The following is a 24312-nucleotide window of genomic DNA, read 5'->3' as shown; positions in this document are numbered from 1 at the left end:
ATTCTTTTTCTATCAATAAATAGATTAAAATCGAATGGGTTGATAAGTAGCACTTACAATTAGTTCATCTTGCTTTTCGTTAAAGGCGAATCATCGTGTAAAATTACACGTGCAAACACATGTATATATTACAGATACCAGAATCTTGTGTGTTTAATTTATTCTAGATAAAAATAATCATGCTATAATTAAGGTTATTAATTCTTTCGTTGACTAGCCTCATATGCATCAAATGAATATTAAACAATATTATCTATGTACTATGTAAAAGATATAGAATATAATAATCAAATACTTTTCAAGAATACACCGTCGACTTGTTAGTTCATTTAGAGACAATGGAAAATGGAAGAAAAATTTTAGACCCTTAATCATACCATGATTATTTTCTTTTAATATAGTGACTTCTATCAATGATTATCACGATCAGCAATTGGCATCAATACACATTATTCGTATATGAAAAATATCCTCCTAAAAGCATTAACGGTGCGTTTTGTTTCCTCGCGATAATATTACGATAATAATAGTATATGTATATATATATATATATCTAATAAATACAAAGTTCTCGGTCAAAATTTCGAGAGACCGGTAAAAATGATCGGAATTACGGATAGCTTCTTTCTTCTCTGTTGCAGCGAGCAAACATGTAGACAAAAATATATATGTGTGTATGTATATTGTATATATGTATATATATATATACTTATGTACTTTTTTTCGTAATTCTATGTGCACGGAGAAGCGAAAACTTTCAATCGTTTTTCGGCACGGATTTTTCCTTTTCGATTTATTCGATTATTATTTCGATTTCCTATATTTCTTACTTTGCTTCAATATCTTCTTGTTTGTAAAATCTACGTGTTTTTCCTTGCTTATGTTTGAGCGAACATTTTTTACGAACAGTAAGTTCGTACGAATTAACCTCACGGTATGGTTTCCATACTCTATGTTTCTGAAGGACATAGAGATACTTTGAAGTTAGGATAAGAATAAACCAACCCTCATAATATATACATTCTTCTTATTTTCTTTACGTTTTCGTGCCAATGAATTTTTATTTATTTATATTTTGACGACAGTTATTTTTCAGAGTTTCATCTGTGATTTTTTGATTCATATCTATTAAATTATATTTTTTCTCCTTTTTAATTTTTATATACAGCCTTATACAGCCTTAATATTGGCTATAATATATTTTAAATGTGGTTCATTAAGAATCGTACAATTTACGAACAATCTAGTCCAATGTTTTCTAATTGATCTATTAATTTCTATTAATTTACTTTATATAAAATGCTCTATATATTTAGTATAACGAGGGATTAGTTCAATCTCATCCTACTAGCCGAAAATCGAAACACTTCATCGAGGAGAATTGTGGAACAATACGATCTAAATATAATTGAAACCCCATGGACATAACCATAAACATGCTATCTTACTTAACACAACAGGATAAAAACGCCTGTATACAAATAGCTCTCATTTTCAAATTTCCTACCCCTGAATTTTATATTGAAAGATCTTGTAGAGCTCTTCGAGGATCTCTCATTTCATGAAGCTCGCGCAAAAACTGCACGCATAATTGACGCTGGATCAATTATAAATCGCGCTCACGACCATTAGCAAGGTGCATCCCTCTAAGAAACAGAGAATTTTCTTTCCAGTCCATGGCACAACCCCTATTGACAAGATCGACAGCGTTTCACGCTCGAATTTCAAAACAAAACAGTCGGCTGAACTTTGTTTTTGAGGCACACCGAATTCGTGACTCTTTTTCAAAACGTATAACGAATAATTTTTTACAAATTGCGTCTCATTGCAATATTTTACGGTTCCTTCGATAAGAAAATCTTTTTGGCATGAAAATTTTTATGCCAAGTGTTGAAATATTTTCGTGAACGAATGTAAGAAAAAAATATGCATGAATTTTGTTATATAACCTTGGAATATATACAACGAATTTAAAATAAGCATCTCCGCTCCTTAAGAGTAAGATACTTTTGGATTCGACTAATTAAAAAGTATTATATGTTGCAAAGGAAATGCACAAAACTCGGTATCATTGCAAAACAAAGTTCGACCAAAAGATCAGTTTCTTCCTACTCGAGAGCAACTTCCGGCTCGATGCAAAGGCGGGGCCGATTAAATCGCATTTACGCTGTATGTACAGGATGTTGAAAAGTGGCAGGACGGATATTTATAGTTATCATCTCGTGTCCCTTCGTTATAACGACGTCTCCATATTCAGATTCGCCCATTTGTTGTTCTCCGTTCTGTAATCCTCTACTCTTCCGGTAAAGCTTCGTCGAAAATTCGCGTTGTTTCGAATCGTTTTCGTTCGTCTTTCGGTCAATGAACGGGTCAGTTCTGCCTTGTTCGATGACCTAGGAACGTTCATCGGAGAAATTCTGTGTATCGTAGCTTGCTGATCGGTAAATTTGTCGCTGTGGCCGGAAATCGATCCTTCGTAAGGTGGAAAAGACGTTGCGTGTTGGTAAACGCGAGCTGAAGTTTGTTGAACGTTCTTGTCGAATTCTGTGGCGTCCACGGCGTCTGTGGACGCCGAGAAAGCGTATGGATAGGGATGTTGACGATCAAGTGGACAGGAAAAGGAAGAAGGATGGGAGCTGTCCGAGTAACGTTGTCTACGAGATTCTTGGAATCGACGTCGAGCTGATTTCCGGTCACAGGTGAGAGATCGTCCGAGTTGGCTGAGAACTGTGTGGTTTGGTGACTCGTCTGGCGAGGTGGAATCTACTTCTTGTCGCGTTCGAACTACGTCTTTTCCTCCGAAAGGATCGCCAGGACAAACTTCTTGTATCGGACTCGCAAAGATGAGAGTTCTGTGGGGGAAAATTTCAATTCGTGGGAGGATTCTTTGAGCTTTGTTTCGTTGTCTCGGTTTGTTTAACCAAGTCTGGTTTAACCAGATAGATTATAAATAAAGCCTTGGTACTAAGCCATTAAGCAATTTTCTTTCCAATTTTAAACAAATTTCTTAATCAAAAACTTACCTGTTGCTTTCACGTTTCGATCCATCTTCATTCTTATCCGTGGAGATATTCTCCAATAACTGTTTCTTCCTCCTTCCAGAAGCTGCATCCAAGCTTTCTCTCGATCTCGAGAACAGATCGAATTTTTCTTCAGCACTGTTCTTCGAAGCAGAATTTGGAATACAGCCTTCGTGATACGACGATCGATTCTCCAAACGTCTGATCACATCGTCATCCTCCCTGTCCGAGAGATTCTGAAGCTCCCTTGCGGTAATCAGAGTGTATCTCCGTTTATTCTGTTTAAGAATCGACTTGAGACAAAAATACGTTGTCGAATCGGGCAGTCCGCAAGTCTCGTTCGACATGGGATTCGCGATTACTCTGCTTCTGCTGGCTATCCTTTTCGGTATCGCGCCTCTACTCGCATCTACAGCCACTGTAGACCTGGAATTGGCTTCATCGAGGAAACAAAGGGATAACCTGAAGTTTCTTCCTCTTTCTGGCTCGCTCATCTTATCTTCACTAATCTCTTCCACTCTGTCCTCGATACCAAATTCTTCTTCCTGGTCGCTCTCTAAAATGTTCCTCAAGCTTTGTCCGTTTAATCTAAGGAATCTCGTGTCAACTTCCATCAGTTCCGATCTGGACCTAAGATTCGGTTCAGACATGTCTCTAGGCATCATACTGATCCTCGGGCCTCTTCTAACGTTCTGCAACCCCGTCATCGAACTTGTCTCAGGGTTTTCTACGTTACACTCGCTTCTCGACATCTCTAAGCTCTCCAGCTGTGCCTCGACCAAGAATTTCCCGCAGCTTCCACACTTGCCAGTCTCTGTCTCGCTGACCAAAGTGCAATTCGAAGGGTGTACTTCGATCGCGGTTTCTATCAATGGCTGTCTGGCCTGATCCACCGATTGGCCGTGTTCTTCGTCTTGTCTGGATCCTTCTTCCTGCGCGTTCATTTCGAAGGTAGAGGAGACGGCGTGGCAGGGACAGGTACATTCGCGCGACGTTACTCGACGGTTCGAATCCTCGTTCACTTCCTGTGTTACGGCGCAGCCTTGTTCTGCCCGCTGATAGAGTAACGCTTCCGAATAACTCGGCACCATTTCCATTCTACTTGCGTCTTGGGACTCGGCTGGTCGTTGGTCCGGTGCTGGGTCCATGAGAAGCGCTTCGCTGTAACTCGGTGCCAGCATGTACGAGCCGGGCTGGTTGATAGTTTGTTGGCTCATGGATGCGTGTATTGGCTCGCTTCCGCTTGGTGTGTCGTAGTTGATTCCGAAGAGCTTGGTGATCTGAGAATTGTAATGCCGTTTCTGTTACTCGACAACTCGATGATATCGATCAAAATGTTCCTCGACTTGTTCATATCATTCGAGATAGTGTCATTTTTATTTGGGATTTAAATTAGATTCAGATCAGACGAACTACGACTATAAGTAGTAGTTGATGGAGTAGCTTTTCACCTGATAGTCAGCATACTGCGATTTGTACTCTATGATCACTCTCAAAGGCCAGCTGAGCAATAGAGCACTCAAGCACCAGTAGACGTAGCGATTAGTGAACCAAGGGTTGCCAAGAACAGCCACCAGCATCGTGGGGTTTGAATTATATCCGAGATCTAGACCTTCTTTCATCTCCATGTAGTCGTCTCTCAGTTCCTTCGAACAATATGGCATCTTAATTCGTTGAATCGCACTCGTTCACTGGATAATTGTCAATCAAGAATTATAATTATTCATGGACCGTGGATTCTTACGCAAATTTGTCTTCCATAGACTTAATTAGAGAAATAGAAATTGGATAAAGATTCGTTTCATTTAGTGTAAAAACTCAAGTACCATACCCTGGACTCTACTTTCGAAATTTCAAATTTCGCAGAAATGAAAATAAAAACAAAAATCCACGATCCAATCGGTTCATTCCAATTTATCCAATACTTGTTCCGCGAAGAATCTCGACCTAGCCTCTTCAAACTCTGTCGCCGATCTCATGTTCGAGAAGGCGAATCCTTTGCTGAGATTGATCTTCGTGATCGGCACTTTTGGATTCAGGATCAACTCTTTGCTGATGTCCTTTACGCCACAGTAGTCGTAATAGTAGAAAGATGTGGCGGCGTGGGTGTTTATCCTTTCGTAGTAGACCTGGAAGACGAAAAGCGTCAGAAAGAGGGATAAATCGGGGATAGATGGGCCATTGAGCAAAAGTATAGATCGCCGAATCACTCCTTTGATGCCAAAGAATTTTCGCTTGAAACATTTTTTCGTCGAATTGTTATCCGAACCAGCTCAAGCGTCACGGCAGCCGATTCGTAAGAAATTCTTTGTACCTTAAATTATGAATTTGTAATGGGTGTAGAGTTGATATCGTATAAAGTTACTAGTAATATCAGAAGAAATAAATATTAAGCAAGAATTTTAGCAAAGAAAGAAGGCGAAAGAGCGAATGGTCCATCTGTCCTCGCAACATGGTTCGGCGAGGCTCGCGCGAAGCGTATCAACGATTTACCATCCCGCGACTTCCTTTCGTCTGGATCACGAGATATGCGTTGCACGTTGCGCATTATGCGTTACCTGCGTCGTCGTGTAATTGTCTCCGTTTCTGTACCGGGTAATTTGACGTTTACGTCGCACGTAATGGTACGAGACAGCTTTCCACCAGATGGTCGGTTGTGCCGACTTTAGCTGCAAGATCTTCAATAACACGCTATCCTGGCTCTCCGCGTGTAACAAATCGATCCTGATCGGTGAATGATAACATTCCACCAAATAGACCAAATACAGCATCCCCATGAATGCCACCTGCAATAGAATGAAATATTTCGTGTAAATTCTCATCCTGTCGCCTTCCCTTCTCATAATTTCCACTTTACGATACTTTCTGGATTTTAATCCGTCAAGTTATTTTTTAATAAAAAGTCCGAAAAAATTCTGCAGAGTTTAATGGCCAAACTTTAACTTTATAGAACGTTATATAAATATAGATTGTTATAAGAACAATGTACAAACAATTATAAGAAAAAATGTGAAATACACAGCGGTTATTATATTGTAACGCGAATATAAGTTTAAGTCGAATATAATCCTTGGCTGGTCGTATTCCATTCCAAAATATTCACCGTTTCTGTCGATACGAAACTGACAACGATAAAAGATTCAATTTATTGGTTTATACGTATTTATATAGACGGAATATACCGACAAAGTTTGGCTAGGGAAACTTGGAACAGCCAGTATAGAAATTTGGAAAAAGTTCAAAGTTAAGATTAAGAAAAATTCATGGAATTAAAAGTTGATCAAGACAAGTTAATTTTAGTCAGATGGACTTTAATCTCTGCGAATGAAAATTTACTATGTTCGCCGGTTAACAGATTACAGAAAGCTGCTCGTTCAGATTATTTTAAGGGGAAAGAATTGATTTTAACGAATTTTAAATGAAAATCCGCGTTTCGATTTCGAATATTCCAGGGTTGATTAAATTTATTTTTACGACAAACTAATTTGAAAAATTCGATTTTTCTGTGATAAATATGGATGTTTCGAATTGATTTTCCTATATACTTACGAGAATGTATATGTAGCTATCGTCACAGGGAGACACGTGTCTCGTGCTTTTAATTGGGTACCTCGAGAAATTGATTATCACCTACGAACAATTACCACTCAAAGTCCCTTCTTTTCTTAATTTACGAACGGTCAAGTGAATCGAATTGTTAAATTTTCGTAGTACAATGCTCGGATTGGATTTCCGTAATGCAGAGGAAGTGACGTACCTTGGTGACATTCGCGCATCTACACCACGTCACTGCGGCAAGGCATCCGTATATTAACACGGACAGAACCAAACATTTGCAACTTGGTTCTTTTTGCAAAACTCCGCAAAGCGTTTGCGAGACTGGTCGCTGCTACAGAGACATTATCATTCAGACAATTATTTCTAAAAACCTTCCGAACGTGAATTAGATATTATCCATTAATTTCGCATAAATTTCTCGTCAATTTTTCATCTTTCTCTTTCTTTTCTAAATAATGACAAAGTAAAAAATGTAACGTTGTGAAAATTAATAACCATGTTAAAAGTAATAAAATTACTGAGAATTTGGAGGGAAAACAAAGCAAAGAAGAGTTAAGAGAGGGACGTTTAAAAGGAACGAAATTCGAATGCTCGTTCTGCCAAGTATTTCTTGAAATTAGAAGTTTAAACGTACTTCCTCGTTTTCTCGATTCATCGTTGAGACAATCGAGCCAGGATACTTTCGAACGTGTTCTTCGATCAAAGTTGGAATATTCCCATTTCACGAGTGCTCCTCGATCTTCCTTATTTTCCCGATGCTGGTCTTTGCGCTGTAAGAATTTAATTGTTTGCTTCGACGGGGAAACGTGATTCGATAATCGATCCTAGATCGCAACGATCAAAAACAGAATTTTTCTTTCGTTCGTATTTCCAGAAGAATACGACTCGGAAAATATACGTTTCCGAAGGAAACAGAAACTGCCATTCTCCGAGGGAATCTTCCGTCTCCAACGAGTACGCGAATCAAAAATTCAAAAACTGCTCGCTACTTCACCGAACTCCCGGCAGAAAGCTACGGCATCCTCCGGATTACGGTAAACCGCGACACACGTTCCTCGATTCACCGATGTTTTCCACGCTCGCGGCTGCTTTCCAGCATCGTCGTTCCCGCCTTTTAACTTCGCGAGTTATAGCAGTTTCCGGCTATACGTACACCCGATTACTCCCCCAGCCAGTCCACGTACCAAATAATCAACGGATCAACGGATCGATCACGATCAGCCACCTCGATCAGCGAAACGAGGCTAAAACCATTTTCCATCGCCCTTAACCGAGTCTGTTTAATCAGAAGCTAGGAACAACAAGAAGAGTGGCACTTTTGAAGCGTTTAAAAAATCGTCGCCCGCAGTAACGATGTTTACCTTGCTGTTAGCCGCGCTCAAAGGTTAGCCATCAGTCGCTCGTGCACGAAGAATCGTTCATCCCAAGGCGAGGAATAAAATCGATCGCGTTCGGGGGATAGAAAGAAGGGACGCGTAGGGTGATCGTCGCCGAACGGCGTCTACTTATCGTACGTTTCTCTCCTTTTATCTCTGAATTCTTCCTGCACATCGTTCCTGGCATTTTGGTCTCTCATCTCACTCGTTTCTTCTTGATCCTTAATTTTTCTTCTCGATGAACAAAATTCTTCGTAACGATCGAACGAGAATGTCTCGTTAAATGTGTCGTGTTTACGACAATCGAACGATTCGATGGACAAATTGGATGAAATAGAAGAAGAACTCGGTGAAAATGGGTTCGAATCGGTCGAAGCGGAAGTCGCAGGACGCTCGGTCGGTCGCGTGAGCGTCAGCCGCGTCCTGACGCGCCCCTCGCCGTACTTTCGCCTGGAACCACCCCGATGCTACCCCGTCGGGCTAACTGACACCGTCGTCGATACGCGTTGCTCGCGGACGCGGCATCTCTACTGACATCCCCGCGTCGTCACAGCGTCCACGGCGTCGCCCTCGCCGGCGTCGGCGCTCATCGCGCTCAACTTACCCGCGGCTGCGCCCGCTTCCGCGTTCCTGCGTCCTCGAGTGGCCCGCCTTTGTCTTCGTGCCCATTCACCTCCCATCCTACCTAGCCAGGACGACGATCGTGGCGAGGTGCTTTGCATCCACGATGACGTGGAGGGTTGAAAATATTTTTCATTAATTTCCCGGGCTTGGAAGGACCGAGGCCAGGTGCTTCGCCTCCACCACGACCCCGAGCATTGAAAATATTTTTCATTCATTTTGTTTGTTAGCAGAGTTTGAAATTTGTATAGGTAGCTTTGGCACGGAAGGATTATTGGAATATATATATAGGAAGGTAGGATTTATTTCTTTTTGTTTACATTTGATCAGGCGAAAGGAGGATTGAAATCAAATAGAATTCCTTCCGATGGCCAGCGCAGGATTGACCATTGTATGTAACATGTAATGTCTTTATGTTAGAAGATCGATACGTGATCGATGTACGTTGTTACGCGTATAGTGATTGGCTACAAGGAGATTTAGCCTATTAAGATCCAGGCAGTGATATAATGCGTAAAAATTGTGGAACGCACAATGTTTTTTGTTTTATATTAGTTTATTGAATTATGCACGAAAATAATATAAATAATATAATAATATAAAACAGAAATTGTTGTTCATCTATTATCACCTTATAAAACGAAAGAAACTTTTCGGACAACCTAATACAGTAATTTGGTGTTCTATCAAGAAGGCCATTGTATCAGTGGGAGATACAAAAATGAAGAATAACCTTGATTTGAAAAATTTGGTTTGTTATGGCGGCGTAAGTATTATAATTGAAATAATTTATCGTAGTACTATAAGTGCTTCAATTTATAGTTTCATAAAATTGTTAGATTCTGATAAATGAGGAAATAATAAATAAGAAAAGATATTAAACGAGTCTTTAAAAGTTTCTTCCGTGATTACGATGGTTTACGGAATTGAACAACGCGAATTAAATAGATAGAAGTTGCAAATAAAAAATTCCATTAATACCACATTGGTATTTAATGGCTTAGGGCAGCAAAGAATCGAAGAAAGTTTGCAACGTGAAAGTTAGATAGGGTTGGCAATGTTCTCTCGTAGGGTGAAATTGATCGAAATTGCTGGTAGGAAAATGTTTGCTTTTGTAGCAGTCTCGATTACGTAGTATATACTTTAGCAAATTGTCCTTTTCGCTATCTCTTAAATATAATATGACGTAATATTTGTTAACATATCTGTATTTCCTAACGTAGCATATAACTAATATATATATCCTAAATATATTTTTCCCAAGAACAAGCAGAAATAAAACTTTGCACCGTACGATTAATTGAATTTTCGAATTTATCCTTCCATTTTCTACTTATGCGCCCGACATTGTAATTTTCTGAATAAATGCGCCTCTAATTAAACATGTCGTTAACAAAGTTCGTCTATCGTATCGCGAGGGCGTGGAAATATTTTTTCCAAGAAAAAGCAGAAATAAAACTTTGCATCGTACGATTAATTGAATTTTCGAATTTATCCTTCCATTTTCTACTTATGCGCCCGACATTGTAATTTTCTGAATAAATGCGCCTCTAATTAAACATGTCGTTAACAAAGTTCGTCTATCGTATCGCGAGGGCGTGGAAATATTTTTTCCAAGAAAAAGCAGAAATAAAACTTTGCATCGTACGATTAATTGAATTTTCGAATTTATCCTTCCATTTTCTACTTATGCGCCCGACATTGTAATTTTCTGAATAAATGCGCCTCTAATTAAACATGTCGTTAACAAAGTTCGTCTATCGTATCGCGAAGCCGTGGAAATATTCTTTGATACTCCCCTATCCTTTTTTTAACAAAACATTCCTCCACGACAGTACAAAAGAAACCCGGTGGAGGGTATTTAAATCACCTCCTACTCTCATTAATCCTCCTCTGCCTCCTCTTTCTCTCTGTTACCCTATTCGATCGCGTTTCACACGAGGGGACAACTGTTTATCGAAGTAATTAAAGAGGCGAGAAATACAGAGAGCCTACCGGTCGTTACGACGACGAAAATTACGGCTGGTGTTCTCGCGCCGTTCACACAAATTTAAAAGCCGCCGAGATATTACGTCGCGTCGCTCGCATTTTGTTATCCGCCTGAGAATCCGCGTCGTCGCAAAATGAATTCATAAAGACCGACAATAAGTTTTCCACAGCGACACTGGAATTATATCAGTTAATGTTAATTTCACGGTGGAAAATGCGAATACTTTGAAACATCGTTGGCTATTACGAAGCTGTCCGTACGATATGAAAAAAAAAGAAAAAAACGAATTTCCTCTTGCGAATAAGAGAACCTTTCATTCAAATTACATCGATCGATGCTTCATGGAAATGTTTCACGACATTTGCCTAAAATCATACCGCCTCTGATAATATCTGTATAGAGACACGTGTCTATGAAATAGTAGATCGATCACTATCTTTGGAAAAAAAGTGACGAAATTAACGAATAATGATTTCTAAACGATTTATTTAAAGCCATAGCCTTTACGACGATATTTTTATGAGAAAATATCGTGAGTTTATTAATTAAAAGATTGATGACTATCTATAACGCAAAGCAACGAAATTTGTATGTGTAGGTACTTGCAAGGAGATTTTATTAAACATTTTATGTTTACCGTTCGAACGAGCAAAGAGTTTTAATACCGTGAGAAGGCTATTATCATAAAAAGACGAGGTATTATCGATGCATTATGCGTTAGACGGTGGATGGTTTCTAATTTTTTAAGAGTACAAATTATATCCCTTTGTATAGTATGGGATGTTTTCCGAAGATAGTTAGAGAGTGAGAAAATGCTGTAAAATTTCTTACAAAGAGATTCAGCTGGATATAACGTCTCGAGGAATTGAGAACAGTTTCTTTAGAGCCACCTCAGCGAGGCGGAATCAATCAGAAATCTTTAGTCAAAGTGTCGATAGCAGTACCGTACAGATTTAGTGTCTGGCTAGGTTCGATTTAATATTACTTATTCTGGACAAAAAATTTCTTTACTCTTCAATCTGCAAGATATATTAAAATACCTCTTTTTGTTCATAAGGCGATATCGAGTAAAAAAAAATTGACAAAAGCGTGCTCATCATATCTTCTTCCTGCGATTTTTGTATATTTATAAATTTCAAAACGTGACAGATTCACGGTCGTCGAATGTTAGTATCTAAAAATACGGAAGAACTTATTATTTCAATTATATTTCTGCGTTCGATTTGACCACAAAAATCGGTCTTTATCGTAAACTTGATATCGTAAATTTAAAGCTTGAAAATTGCTATTTTCTTATTTAGATATATCTTTTCTCTATACCAAAATACAGATATCTAAATACATGGATCTTTATTCCTCAAACACCGGATCTTATAAATTGAGGAAATTAAAGACCGATCTCTCGTTATTTAAATAATATCGTTTCTCGATATCGAAATACGAAGAACGAGAGGTCTCTTAAAACTTTCATAAATGCCAATATTCCTGTAATTATCGTTTGAAAAATGTTTGTTCAAAATATCCGTTACAAATTTCGCTCAATTTATCAAACAGAAATTGTCAAATAAAGATCTGATCGACGTTATCACGAAGCTTCATCACCGAATATCTCGGTTCGAATCAATTTAAAACATGAAACAACCCGCGTGTAGGAAAGTCAAACATTCGAGTGGTTGAGTAAACACATCCGCGTTAGCATTGTATGGTAGCGAAAGTGACATCGGTTCGAACAACAGGACGTGGGAGTTTGCGCGATCCTGTCTCATGACTTTTAGGACACCCTCTATTTGTATTCTGACCATGTTGGATAAAGACACGTTTCGGCGCCGTCTCGTCGCCTATCTATTGATTGCAATTTGAGATGATGGGAGACGAGCGAACACGCGTTTATCCGAAAGTGTATGCCCGTGTCAAGTTCTATTCGGACAGCAATGAAATCCCCTTTTCTACCGGACGATCAAATCCCCTGGATTACCCTGACATCGACTAGGCTTGTACTCACTCGTTACATTATCATGTAGAATTTTGGAATCACTTTCTCGTATGTTCCGCATTGTTGATTTTGTTATTAATTTGAAATCGGTGTCATAGTATAAGTACGACGACAGTTTCCTTTAACGCGACAGACTTTTAATCTCCGAAAGAGTCTTTTAAAGCAAGAGAATATCAAGCTGAGATTTGTTCAAATTCTTGAGTTTTACGAAACGCGCTTAATGAACGACACAGGTTTGTTAAAAGAGCAAGTAACGCAAGTAAATGTTTCAGAATATGCGTTCGAAATAGAAAATGACTTAGCGATGAAAACGTATCGAGATCGTAATATCGTAGAATCAAAGTCACTAGCATTCGGTTATACTTTTGTGTCGAACAAAGTACGAAATACGTAATATCTAGAAAAAGGAAAAAGCAACTTTGTATTATTTTGAAAGCATACGTCGAACTTAATGGTAGAATCAAAGTTTTGGAGGAGTGCGTCAGACGTCCACGTGGGTTTCTTGTTTGATCGTCAAAGTATCCTTGAACGTCGGGAAGTAGGTTCTCAGGCGCCGTTTAGCCGGCTTAAGAAACACGTTCCAAGCTCCGTGGGAGAACAGAGACCATCCAAACGGGAAAAACAGAATAGAAATCGTCGAGCAGAAGGGTGTTCGGTTGACATGGCTTTCAATGTTCGAAACATGGTTTTTGAAGTAATAAATCAACTTGGAGAAAGATGTTGCTATACAGAAAGTTGGAAATTCTTTAAAAATTGTGTCGAATTGAAATGGAAGATTTACAGGACTTTTGATTTCGGGTCAATTCACAGTATCGTCGTTATTGAATTATTTACGTTATTTTTTGAATATTCTAGTTGATAAAAAAATTGATGTTTAAAAAATAATTGTATCTCCTTTATAAAATATTATTCAAAATTCTTCTGTGGTTCAGGGAAAATAGAATCTCGAATTCTTAATGAGAAACGGTAGTTTTTCTTGGTTTATATGCTATCAAATAGAGCGTCATCCGTGTCGAAATAATTTTCATGTTAGAGATTCGTATTCGAATCTCTTGGGAATAATATTCAGAGAAGAAAATAATTTACTCGACTCGATAGATATCGAAAGTCGAACTACTTTTTCCCGTATTTCATTAGATTCATAAATAAACATTAGATTTCACTTTCAATAATATTTCAAAATCGCCTTTCCCTGATGTTGCAACTTGTTTTCAAGTACGTAAGAAGCCGACTGTTCTCTGTGTGAAGAATTGTTCCGCGCTCTTAAGCCTTTCGAGGGTGCAGGCCAGTTTCCAAGAACGAAAAGTCTGGTAGAAAGTTGCCGCGCTCGTGGAGGAACGTGTACGACTCTTTAAGTAGAAAAGAGCATTGCAAGAGAAAAACGTGTCTCACTGCGTAATAAACGGCAAGTGTCGCCTATAAAGAAACATCACATGGCAATTAACCTTGCTTACCACCCAATGTCGTAAAATAACATTTCCATTCTTCTATTTTCCTTCTGTAAGAGTTATGTTTCTACTGCAAATGGAAAGCTTATGGTATTTTGCCAAGAACAGATTGCGATTTAAATCAAAATTACGATATCAGAATAAAGAAAAAAGTCCGAATTAAACGTTACTTCAATTTCAATAATTTGGTATTTAGATTTAATATGTAGAATATTAGCTGTTTTCTTTCTTTTTTTTTTTTTTTAGAAAATTAAGCATAATTGATACTTTTACGCGAGGATTATAATTATGTAACGAACAAGAAATTCAAAGCAAAGTTTTGTTATTCTTTGTAAAGCGAATTCTTTAGCTACGTTTCTCTTAAAAATGTAATTATACATAATTGGTGATTTTATAAGAAGAAGACTCGCACTTTTACGATAAACAGAATGTTACTTTCCTAGAAATTTAATCTTCACATTAACCATACGTAATTTCACAGCAGTAATTGTAATTAACGATTCTACGCGATAAATCCGAACATTTCCACTGAATGAAAGCGTCCTACAGTATGTACCGGGAAACGAGCTATGTTTCGCGATATCACGCGTGTTACATCCTACTCAAATAGACACGTATTAAACACCACCCGACGTGATACAATCCCATTTTTTGGATGCTGGCCAAAACCGCATTTTCTCTATAGCACGAATCCTCGAACGTATAGCGATCGGTATCAAGGATTCTGAATACGTCGCAGGACCATTGACGTATCATCTCAACATTAGCATATTATATACGCCTCACAAAATTCATTCAGTTTCATCGATTCGAACAAATAGTACAGTGTTCTTTCTCCTCTTGTCTTTCGCGAAAAACATCCAACAGCAGATTATAAAAGCTGTCGTTAATTATCTAGTTTCGACTGACGATGTATTTAGGCCAGTTGCCTGTTATTTTTGCAGCCGGCGACATTGTCTAAACTGCTCGGCATCTAGTGTCGGGAGGTTGATTAAAATCAAGCAAGACTTAATTAGGCCGCTATCATTAGGAGAGAAGCAGCGCTCTACTCGATCTCGATAACACGCCTCTGCTTGGTCAAGAACTCATTTACGTAACAAATTCTTCGCCCCTTCGCGGATAACTATGTACGATATATCCGGTGAACTTAGTCTCGTGCAAGATATTTCGCGACTCGGTGAAAACTCTCTTTCTCAGGCATTAGCGGAGGGGGAACAAATATTTCACTTATCGAAAGGAAAAAGAATTTCGAAAAAGATTATATATATATATGTTTATATATATGTTATATATATAATAAGAAAATATACATGCATAGGGAGGAATATTAATATACGAAATTTTGTTGAGTTCATTGAGCCTTTCGGGCAGTATCACTTTGTACGTACGTAGACTATGAATATTTTACGATCAATTCGGTATTATCGATTAGGGGTGTGAATTATTGAAACCGATTCTGGCAGTGATAAAGGGGAATTTCGTGTTTTCTTTTCCGGCTGAAGCTACGTCGAATATTTTGCGAATAGTTTGTGACGTTTATTAATGTATCAACTGTTTTCCCTTAGTAGAAGATACCTTCATGATATTTTTATCAATTATTTCGCCTAGAATGATAATTACTTAATCGAGAATTCTTTTAATTATTCAACACCATACATCGTTAATATTCAGTATACATCCACTGAATGAAGAGATAACTGGCTAGACTTCTTTAAATATTTCATTGCTCTTTGGCAGGAAGAAAGTGTTGTTAAAAATCTACACGACCTTTTTCTTTGTAATATCAAGTTCCTTCCAAAACCGTCTTTAAAATTTTGTTCCAGCGTCCAGCGATTGGCGATTAAAATAAAACGAAAGGAACACCAGCCTGTTGCCTGTTTTTGTAAACAACGGGTGTTGATGCACTCTTTCGTGGCTCGTGCGAGAAAGACTGCACTCTGATATTGTGCAACGGAGCTCAATCGAACGGAAAGAGCCGATGATCGGTGTACTGTGACTAATCATTGCCCGGTAGCCTTGTCCATGAAAAGGTAGTGCAAGTTGGAGCGCGAATAATGCGCATGCATGCACTTTGTATTTATAGCCGCGATCCTATCGTGTAGCGAAAATTTAAGTAGCTCGAGTCTATCCACCTTGCAAACCTTTCTAGTCGATGTCGTTACAAAATCTCGTTCGTTTGACAAAACGCGATATCAAAAAATTGTTATCAATTTAATTACCAACTCTCATCAGCTTTTTTCGTCGGATCCAAAGGGTTAAGTCGAAAATGATCAAGGTTTATAAAGGGAGAAATATGTTAAGGTTGATGAGATACTGGAAACCACCGTGAAGTTACTCAGTGATATCGGTGTTACGAGTTTCTAGCTCCAACGACTATACATAGTCTTCGGCTAAAGATAGCAATAGGGATAGAAGCTGAAGGCTTTAGCTTCAGTGGAAAGATAATATTGATATCGATCTGTTCGCAAGTAATCTGGTCTTCTATTTGTCATCCTATCATTTTGTAAAAATTATCGCTGGACGATGGTTTGGTTATTAGTTAATTATTGATCGGTTTAACTTTAGACTGAAGTTAATTGTAGCTTAACGAAAAATATATCAATTTCTTTCTAATGCGTAATGGCTCGTATAGACTGAGATACAGTTGCTAGAAACACTGTACCCCAACAATTGGCCAATCGTATAGAAAGAAGATGCTTCCTCGTTTTTTGTTAAAAATCGATTGATTTGAATTCGGATACGGTATTTCTGGTAATCGTATTTCTGTTTGTACGAGGCTTGACTGGATGGGATTCGTAGAAACGAGAAAGAAAAGTCTGAAAGCGTTCGATTGAAATGTAATTTTATTTTCATTAAATATATAATCATGTTACGCGATCCGAAGTATTGCCTTTCACATTCCACCCGACAATTACAAAAAAAAGCCTGATCACGATGGTCAGACATAATTAGAAGAGAACGCCTGGTAGAATTAGAGTAGAACGAGTTAGTGTGTTTAATTACGTGTACGTGTAAGTGTGAATGAATCGACATTGCAATTGACAGAGAGATTCGGCCTCCAGAGAGCTTTTGATAAGTCTGTTCGTGGTATTTACACAGATCCGTACGGATCTGAACGTTAGCAAATGCGCGAAAGGATGTGTAATGTGTATATTGCTGTTCGATCATAACCGCCAATGATCCTCTAAAGGAGCAATCGAATTATCGAGACGAGTTTAAAATCACCACATCGAACGAACATTTTTGAAGAGTGATTTCGAATCTTGAGACTTTGGTTCCTGACTAAAGTACATTTAAAAATGGTACAAAAATCGTTGGTTCGCGTTGAACATGGCAATGTAAAGGGATCAGATCTATACGAGGGGGAAGAAAGATTAAAAGGAACCGTTTGGAATGCCTCAAAATGTCGATTATATCGTATCAACGCAATTGTCTTAACGCATTACGCTCTGAGGATATTAATTAGAGTAAAATCAATGAGTACTTATCGCCACTGGTTTCTGAATGATTCGTGTTACGTATCAAATTGAGAAAAAGGCAGACGAATTTTGTCGTGTCCGATGCGGCTCTGCCAGAACTAGCACGTTCACAAATACGGACATACAATATCGATAAATATAACGTTATGTATTCTTGTATATATAATATATAATATATAATATATTAGTATATAAATAGCACGATCCTTTACACTAGAATACAGGGTGTATATACATATTACACGATGGATGGAGTCTTTCGTAAATAGTTTCAACGAAGTACCGAGGAGTTCTCCTTAAAATTCTCCTTAAAATAATAAAAGTTTTTATGTTTCGATCCTCGCGAGTAAATCTTTATGCTCGTCACGGGAACCATTCTCCAATATTGTCCTTGCTCGTCGTTCATAAAATGCTTTCTTAATTGCAAAAGTAGGAAAATAGCGAGGGAGGTTCACCATGGATCGTGCTCAGATCTTTCGCTAAAGTCAGAGAGACCGGGAAGGCCTGTCTTTGGTGAAGAGGACGGAGAAACGATAAGCAAGTTGTCGAAAGTCGAATTCAACTGATGAAATCTGTCTCGAGAAGTTAGCAGCTCGCTGACCATTTCGATGTCGACATAATGAAATGCTTTCTTTCGTACATCGTCTAAACAGTTTCCCTAACAGTACGAATCATCTAATCGATTAAGTACGAAACTCTATTCGCCTGAACGGAGAATAAGAAACTCAACCTTATCCTTTTTCAAATAGCACACGACCGCTTATTTTATCTTGATGCTATCACAAGAAATAGAAATGAAATCAAAAGAATGATTCATCAACGTTGCACTGTTCTAAAAATGTTCGTAGCGACTAGATTCTTTCAGTGAAATCGTACGGGGTTCTTTCGTTCTAGTTTCATTCTTTAAAGGGGAGAATCGAACGATGGAACACGGTTTTTTTTTCAATGGATTTCGCGCAGTAGTTCACTTTCAATGAAATTGAACTCGATCGTTGAACTAATCGTTGAATCCATGTTCGTGACCGTAAATGTAAGTCGAATCACGTCAGACACGATCAGCTCGTTCACTGTTGATAACCGTTCACCTGGGCTTGGCCTTCTTGACTATCTATACTGTAACCGGTTATGCTATCCGGACTCTGCAGAGACGCCGCGTACAGTGGATTCACCGGTGTGGAGTTTGTGTCGAACTGGGTCGAGTCATAGACACTGTGATTCTGCGAACAAAAGAACAGTTCTCGTTGCACCGTTTAACAAAGCTGTGAGAAGTGGCAGCGGACAATATAGAACGTTTCATCATAAACAAAATTTGGATGATCGTAAAAGATCTAGAAACTTTAAAAATCTTTAAAATTGATAAAAATTTGATTTCGTGCAAAGACATTATACAGTGAAAATTTCCACTACTATACATAACATAAGGTTCGTGTACTTTCAAGCTGAGTGCAAATAATTCATATATCTCACTTTTCTTTTGTGTCTTTGTCTTTTCTGTTTTTTTTTTTCTTCTTTGAAGGTAAAAAAAGCGAACGATAGGGTTTGATGTGAGGAATATGTTGGTTGCAACACAAAACAAAAATATTAGCGTTATCCACTGCCAAGTTAGTGTAAATAAATAAAACCAAGTGCATCAGCTACATTAATGAGTTTAATTAAATCTAGACATGCTATATATGTACACATAATAAAGCATCTTGTGCGCACCTCTATTTTACACTATGATACATCTATATTGTTATTTAACAAATACGCGTTATAATTCTTCCGTGTCAAAGGATAATCCACTTTGTTCTAATTGATCAAACGAATTGAGTTTAAGATTAAGATTCTCTTATATAAAACTAGTGACTTAGACTTTACACCGATTATTAAAACAAATATTTACAGCAATTCATTCTGCATATAAGATTTAGTGTAATGGGGGGGAGAAAGACTAGGATTTACTTCGATATTTTTCTCGTTGTTCTGAGTGTTCGAAGTTGTCAGAGATAATAAATAATCACTCAGTCCACCAGACTCCTTTTTCTTTGTATTTTGCTTCCTTTGTTTTTCGTATACCTCTTCGCTTGTTGAAGAAACAGGTTTAGATAATAAACGTTGCGTGACGGTTGAAGTATCTGCTGAATCAGACAATGTGTCTTCAACATCGACTTCAGACATTGCAGTGCCAGTGTACTGCTTCAAAGGAGTCGGTTCTTTCTTTTGTATATTTTGCAAATCTTGCGCAGTAGTATTGCTTTTCGTCAAAGACTCTTGATGAGGCGTACTGCTATCCAAAATGGATTGCAACGTATTTTCTAGCGGTGGAATTTCAAAAAATTGGCTGGATACGTTACTTTCAGATCTCTGTCGTTCGTGCGTCAAGCTACCCTTTCTCGTTAAGGAGAATAAATTAGTATTGCTATCGTTTAACCGGGGTTTATACAAGAAGCTGCTAGCGGTGTTTGGCGCGAAAAGCAAATTTGAGACGCTACTAGGCCCACCGTACTTGAATTGTGACGTAGACCTGCTCTCCCAAGTATGGTGAGTCAACTTTAGGTCTAGCGAGCTCTTTTTGGAATCGATAAAATTGTCGGATTTCGTTAGGGGATAGTTCTTGAGGTCGGAAGTGCTTTTTTCTGTGCTCAGGCGTCTGGAAAAGCTTTTGATGCCGGATGTGGATCGATATAAAGCGGCTGGGGAATCGTACAAGGGCATGTGAATAGATGGAGTATGGACCTGATAAATATAATCGCTGTCTGTTTTTAACGAGGAGAAGCTCTGTTGATGCGGCAACGACACCGTGTCTTCATCCATTGCATCGTCTACTTGTGCCTTGTATGAAAACATTATCGAAGGTTGTGAAACTCTGTAACAAAATTTTTCATTTGTCCCTGTCCGCAATTTCTCGGATATTGAATTATTTTTGAACATACGTAGTAACTTACCCAAAAAATTCAGACAGGAATGTATGATAAACCAAAGGTGTAAAAAGTGTCAAATAAACTGCAGCAGTGAAATCCACGACACATAATCCTACCGGATTTTGTGTGTAGTTTAGAAAGCCTGCACCAATTGATTGTACTAAATCGAGCATAGCTAACGTACCAGCATAAATGTAAAAACTTTTTTTTGCTGCAAAAAAAAAGATACTTTGTGACATATAGATACGTATGAAGCACCGAATATGATGAGGTTGATCAACATACTTGGAAGGGTTAAACGGTCTCGTAACCGTGTCCATGGCAGTATTAATATAAAAAGATATATCTGTAACAAGATTGTAATAATAACTAGGATTGTTTGCAGTGAATATGCATCTATGCTTATTTCATTGTAGATTTACCATTGTGAAAACAAGACTGCTGCAAAACCAAAACATCATTCCCCCATGACCAAATACATAAAAATCTCTACTAGGGATATGGAATGTATCATCTGGTAAAACTAGCTCCAAGGTTCCTTGGGTTATGGTAAAAGCCAATGCTATAAATGACGTGGCAAGTAATACCCTACGAATACTTGAGCGACTATCCAAATGTCCTACAAATAAATAGTTATGTATTTGGAGTTTTTTAAATAAGCAATCTTAAATAACAAAAGCAAAATCAACTCACCAAAAGCCAAACCAAATATAACCACGCTCATCTCTGTGGACAACAGGAAAAATCTCACTGTTACCCACAGTATTTTGTCTGCTTTGCCACCAACGGTGGCTGCTGCATTTACAGTCATTGAAACGATACATCTTATCACTGAAATCACTACATTACAAATGACAAGTCCATAAAATGCTAAAAATATTGGACTACTCGTTGCTCGTAATTTAAGCCGTGCTCTATTAAATCTCACTGTGATAAATAAAAGAAACAAGAGGTTTGGTATCAATATGACAATGTCCCATATTCGTACTCTGGAAAACAAAAAATAAATTGGTACAGGAGATCTGTAAAAATATCTCTAAATTAACACTTACCTTGAATCTTTGATTTCTTTATACAGGATCATCTTGCAAAAATGCTCCTCATCATCCATTGATGAACTAACATTAGGAATCATTGTACTGCTCAGATCATACGTGTGTAACCAACTTTCAGAGACCTCTTCGCGCACTGCACCATACATATTTCTCGTTTTGTTACAAACTTTATATCTGAATCATCTCTCAACTTTACACTGGTAAACAAAAAAGTGACAGTATGTGTCATCCTAATGTAAAGTACAACAAGCAACGTCTACAACGTAAAAGAACATCGCGCTTACGAAATCGTATGTTTATTCAATCGAAAAGAAGGTATAAATTAGAAATTCCTATCTATCTCATTAAAGCATTCGAACTAACTTTTCTGAAGCATTGCTTGCTAATTAAGGTGACATAATAAACATAACCTAAAATACTTGGCAATATTCCCAAGTGACGACCTTCGAACCTGCTAGAAACCGATGACCGACCAAAATAACGACATATAAACATTGAACTAACCCCGAAACTGTTCCCGCGAAATAAATGCTCTTTCTTATTGTTTAATCAGCGGAAAATCGATAAACGGTAAGTCTATTGTGTACCTGTCAAATTGACACGATGCCACCGCGTATAAAATCAAGAAATTACATTCGAATAGATTACCGCTAATTGAATAAGGTTCACGGGCAAGATTTACGCGACTTACCCATTAGGTGCATAATATTATCGCTCTCATCTTCCCCGGAGGTAAACTATAACTCGCCCTTAGCACCGCACAGTTTCGAATTGTTGTTCGGCGTGTATAATTTCGCGCAGTTATTTTACGCTGCTACCGCACTTATTTATCCGTTTGTCTTATCCACACACAGTCGTCTGGTCTGATTGGCATTTTGCTATGAAATCCCAGTGTCCATTCTATCAGTCAGCTTCACGCCGATCACTCTGTCCCTCTCTTTTTTTCGCTCGCAGTAACGCCACACGGAGCTACCAAGAACCGTGTATTTGATAACCAGTAAGAGGAACGCGTAACGAAGTGCGCGTGACCGCGTAGTACGTGATTTCACGTCCGTATCAAATATACGTTTATACGAGGAGAACGACGATAGTAGACGAGAAACGAGAGAAGGTATTCGCAGGTGACGCCACGATTTAACGCCTATCATAAAGGCAGCGCTTCCTCTTCTACTCGTGAAACAACGACTTTCGAACGACGATGCGGACGCGTAGATCGTAGATTACGAAAGGTTTTCTCGATCGTCAGTCGCTTTCACTGAATCATTATTGCAACGATGACGGTACGGTGAGCAAGTTAGTTGGATAGGTTAGGTTGTTGGAGGAAAAATACACGGAATGGCCGCGAATTACTGCTGAACCGGGAAATACGAAGCTTCGCGCTCTATTTACCATTCCGTACGAACCACGGTCTGTTTAAGGATTTTTCGAAGCGGTTACGACAGACGCGAAAGTAGAGTGGCTTTACGTGGCTCGTTGGATGGAACGAAACGGGTAATTGTCCAATGATTTTCGTGAGATAACGATGACCGTCGATTATTCGAGCGACTTATTGAGAAACGTTCATCGTGATATCCCTGCGCCGGAAGTCGGTCAAAGTTTTTTCGTTCAAGGGGATTACGAGTATTGGCACTATGGTTGCGATGGTTTTAACGATAAGGTCTGTAATTTGAACTTATTTTTTGGGGAGAATATCAATGGAGAAGAGAGAAAAACGATGAAATATTGAATTTAGGGTTGGGGATGTGGATATAGAACTCTGCAAACAATATGCTCGTGGGTTATAAGGAATCGGAACTTGGACCAATCCGTTCCAAATATCAGACGTATACAGGAAGCACTCGTCACGCTGGATGATAAGGAACAATCATTTATTGGATCGAGGGAGTGGATAGGGAGTTTCGAAGTAAGCCTATGTGCGAAGAATTACCGAAAAGATATCTTGCAAGAATAATTATTATACAGAATAATTATATATATAATAATTATACGGCCTGTATCATAAATTCTGATGAAATAAGAGAGGCATTGATTTTCCTTGCAGAAGTAATTCGAATTTTTATATTCAGAAATTGTATTAGATACAAATTTATTCATTCCACTGAAAAACATTTTTTTATTCCTACTGAATATTTATCAAGTGATACAAGCGCACTTGACTTACCTTTTATTTATAAGAAACAGCTGAAAAGATAATACTAATTTGATAGATCTTTCACCCGTACTTGCAGGAAAATATCTTCTTTTTGTTCGTACCACGATTTCTGATATACTCTGCAGCTAACTAAACTGTTCTAAACGCAATTTCGGAAAACTTCATTTTTAACATTTATGTCCATATGTCCATTAGCGATACGGCCGATAAGCAGTATCTACTCTTTTGCCAAAAATAGAAGTAAACAAGCTAATTTCAGTTATCTTATAGGTATGCCTTGTATTGAATCACTTGTACGAGGTTCTCAGTAAAATCGTGCATGTTCCAAATGGTAGAGCCTTGCGGGACCAAGTTCCAGTTATCAAGGGTCACTTCGAGGAATTCGGTAGTCCAATCATGATGGGAGGAGATAGGGATTGTTCAAGTAAGTGCGTTGTAGGAATCCACGAGGGTGCAAACAACATCTATTTGTTAATCGTGGATCCGCATTTCGTTGGCCGAGCAACAGGAACAGAACAATTAGAGAATTACCGTTGGGTGAAATGGCAACGTTTGGATGATTTCATCGGCAGCTCCTTTTACAATCTCTGTTTACCTCAGATCAAGTTCATAAGTGGATATAATAAATAGTATACTGTATATACATGTAAATACATCTGCATTTTCCATAATTATTTATCGCCTATTTTAATTCTATTGAAGGATTATCTTTGTGAA

At 38.2% G+C, this 24312-nt stretch overlaps 3 protein-coding genes and 1 long non-coding RNA gene across 11 annotated transcripts; 1 reads left to right on the top strand and 3 right to left on the bottom strand.

Annotated features, from left to right (window-relative positions):
• Positions 1 to 1206: 1206 nt before the first annotated feature.
• On the bottom strand, positions 1207 to 8489 carry LOC117234020. Of its 7 annotated transcripts, XM_033494834.1 has the most exons (10): positions 7940 to 8489; positions 7763 to 7869; positions 7213 to 7348; positions 6778 to 6909; positions 6570 to 6650; positions 5579 to 5806; positions 4946 to 5149; positions 4472 to 4666; positions 3024 to 4300; positions 1207 to 2852 (listed from the first exon to the last, which is right to left on the bottom strand). In XM_033494834.1, the coding sequence occupies exons 3-10, from the start codon at positions 7231 to 7233 to the stop codon at positions 2234 to 2236; spliced, it is 2757 nt and encodes a 918-aa protein (XP_033350725.1). In that variant the 5' UTR covers positions 7234 to 7348; positions 7763 to 7869; positions 7940 to 8489; the 3' UTR covers positions 1207 to 2233. The 7 variants fall into 7 exon arrangements, with proteins under 7 accessions (XP_033350725.1, XP_033350723.1, XP_033350726.1 ...); XM_033494832.1 differs by lacking the exon at positions 7763 to 7869; XM_033494835.1 differs by lacking the exon at positions 7763 to 7869 and having other exon boundaries at positions 8093 to 8489.
• A 9930-nt stretch (positions 8490 to 18419) lies between these two features.
• LOC117234006 (transmembrane protein adipocyte-associated 1 homolog) lies at positions 18420 to 22376 on the bottom strand. 2 transcript variants are annotated; one of them, XM_033494799.1, is made up of 8 exons: positions 22135 to 22376; positions 21441 to 21640; positions 21082 to 21377; positions 20811 to 21007; positions 20674 to 20734; positions 20413 to 20599; positions 20204 to 20333; positions 18420 to 18702 (listed from the first exon to the last, which is right to left on the bottom strand). In XM_033494799.1, exons 2-8 carry the CDS (start codon positions 21587 to 21589, stop codon positions 18550 to 18552), a joined length of 1173 nt encoding a protein of 390 aa, XP_033350690.1. In that variant the 5' UTR covers positions 21590 to 21640; positions 22135 to 22376; the 3' UTR covers positions 18420 to 18549. The 2 variants fall into 2 exon arrangements, with proteins under 2 accessions (XP_033350690.1, XP_033350689.1); XM_033494798.1 differs by lacking the exon at positions 18420 to 18702 and having other exon boundaries at positions 19116 to 20333.
• LOC117234007 (ufm1-specific protease 1) lies at positions 21937 to 24309 on the top strand. The gene is made up of 4 exons (XM_033494801.1): positions 21937 to 22013; positions 22862 to 23100; positions 23176 to 23346; positions 23866 to 24309. Exons 2-4 carry the CDS (start codon positions 22966 to 22968, stop codon positions 24223 to 24225), a joined length of 666 nt encoding a protein of 221 aa, XP_033350692.1. The 5' UTR covers positions 21937 to 22013; positions 22862 to 22965; the 3' UTR covers positions 24226 to 24309.
• Positions 23401 to 23859, bottom strand: LOC117234008. The gene is made up of 2 exons (XR_004493462.1): positions 23605 to 23859; positions 23401 to 23541 (listed from the first exon to the last, which is right to left on the bottom strand). It is a non-coding gene; the product is annotated as an uncharacterized LOC117234008 (long non-coding RNA).
• Positions 24310 to 24312: the final 3 nt, after the last annotated feature.

Source organism: Bombus vosnesenskii, unplaced genomic scaffold (assembly GCF_011952255.1).
Source record: "Bombus vosnesenskii isolate JDL3184/JDL3185 unplaced genomic scaffold, Bvos_JDL3184-5_v1.1 scf7180000013302, whole genome shotgun sequence".
Lineage (NCBI taxonomy): Eukaryota > Metazoa > Arthropoda > Insecta > Hymenoptera > Apidae > Bombus > Bombus vosnesenskii.
Note: the sequence above shows the minus strand (reverse complement) of the source record. Positions and strands in the feature narration are given on the sequence as shown.

What these genes read in the sequence shown, in the direction of transcription:
- LOC117234007 (XM_033494801.1), top strand. Translation starts at nt 22,966, where the DNA reads ATGACCGTCGATTATTCGAGCGACTTATTGAGAAACGTTCATCGTGAT. An exon ending in GCGATGGTTTTAACGATAAG is followed by an intron (nt 23,101 to 23,175) that starts GTCTGTAATTTG and finishes TATTGAATTTAG; the next exon opens with GGTTGGGGATGTGGATATAG. An exon ending in AGTGGATAGGGAGTTTCGAA is followed by an intron (nt 23,347 to 23,865) that starts GTAAGCCTATGT and finishes GTTATCTTATAG; the next exon opens with GTATGCCTTGTATTGAATCA.
- LOC117234020 (XM_033494834.1), bottom strand. Translation starts at nt 7,233, where the DNA reads ATGAATCGAGAAAACGAGGAA. An exon ending in CGCAGTATGCTGACTATCAG is followed by an intron (nt 4,301 to 4,471) that starts GTGAAAAGCTAC and finishes TACAATTCTCAG; the next exon opens with ATCACCAAGCTCTTCGGAAT. An exon ending in TCGAAACGTGAAAGCAACAG is followed by an intron (nt 2,853 to 3,023) that starts GTAAGTTTTTGA and finishes TTTCCCCCACAG; the next exon opens with AACTCTCATCTTTGCGAGTC.
- LOC117234006 (XM_033494798.1), bottom strand. Translation starts at nt 21,589, where the DNA reads ATGTATGGTGCAGTGCGCGAAGAGGTCTCTGAAAGTTGGTTACACACG. An exon ending in AAAGAAATCAAAGATTCAAG is followed by an intron (nt 21,378 to 21,440) that starts GTAAGTGTTAAT and finishes TTTGTTTTCCAG; the next exon opens with AGTACGAATATGGGACATTG. An exon ending in TTCCTGTCTGAATTTTTTGG is followed by an intron (nt 20,334 to 20,412) that starts GTAAGTTACTAC and finishes ATTTTGTTACAG; the next exon opens with AGTTTCACAACCTTCGATAA.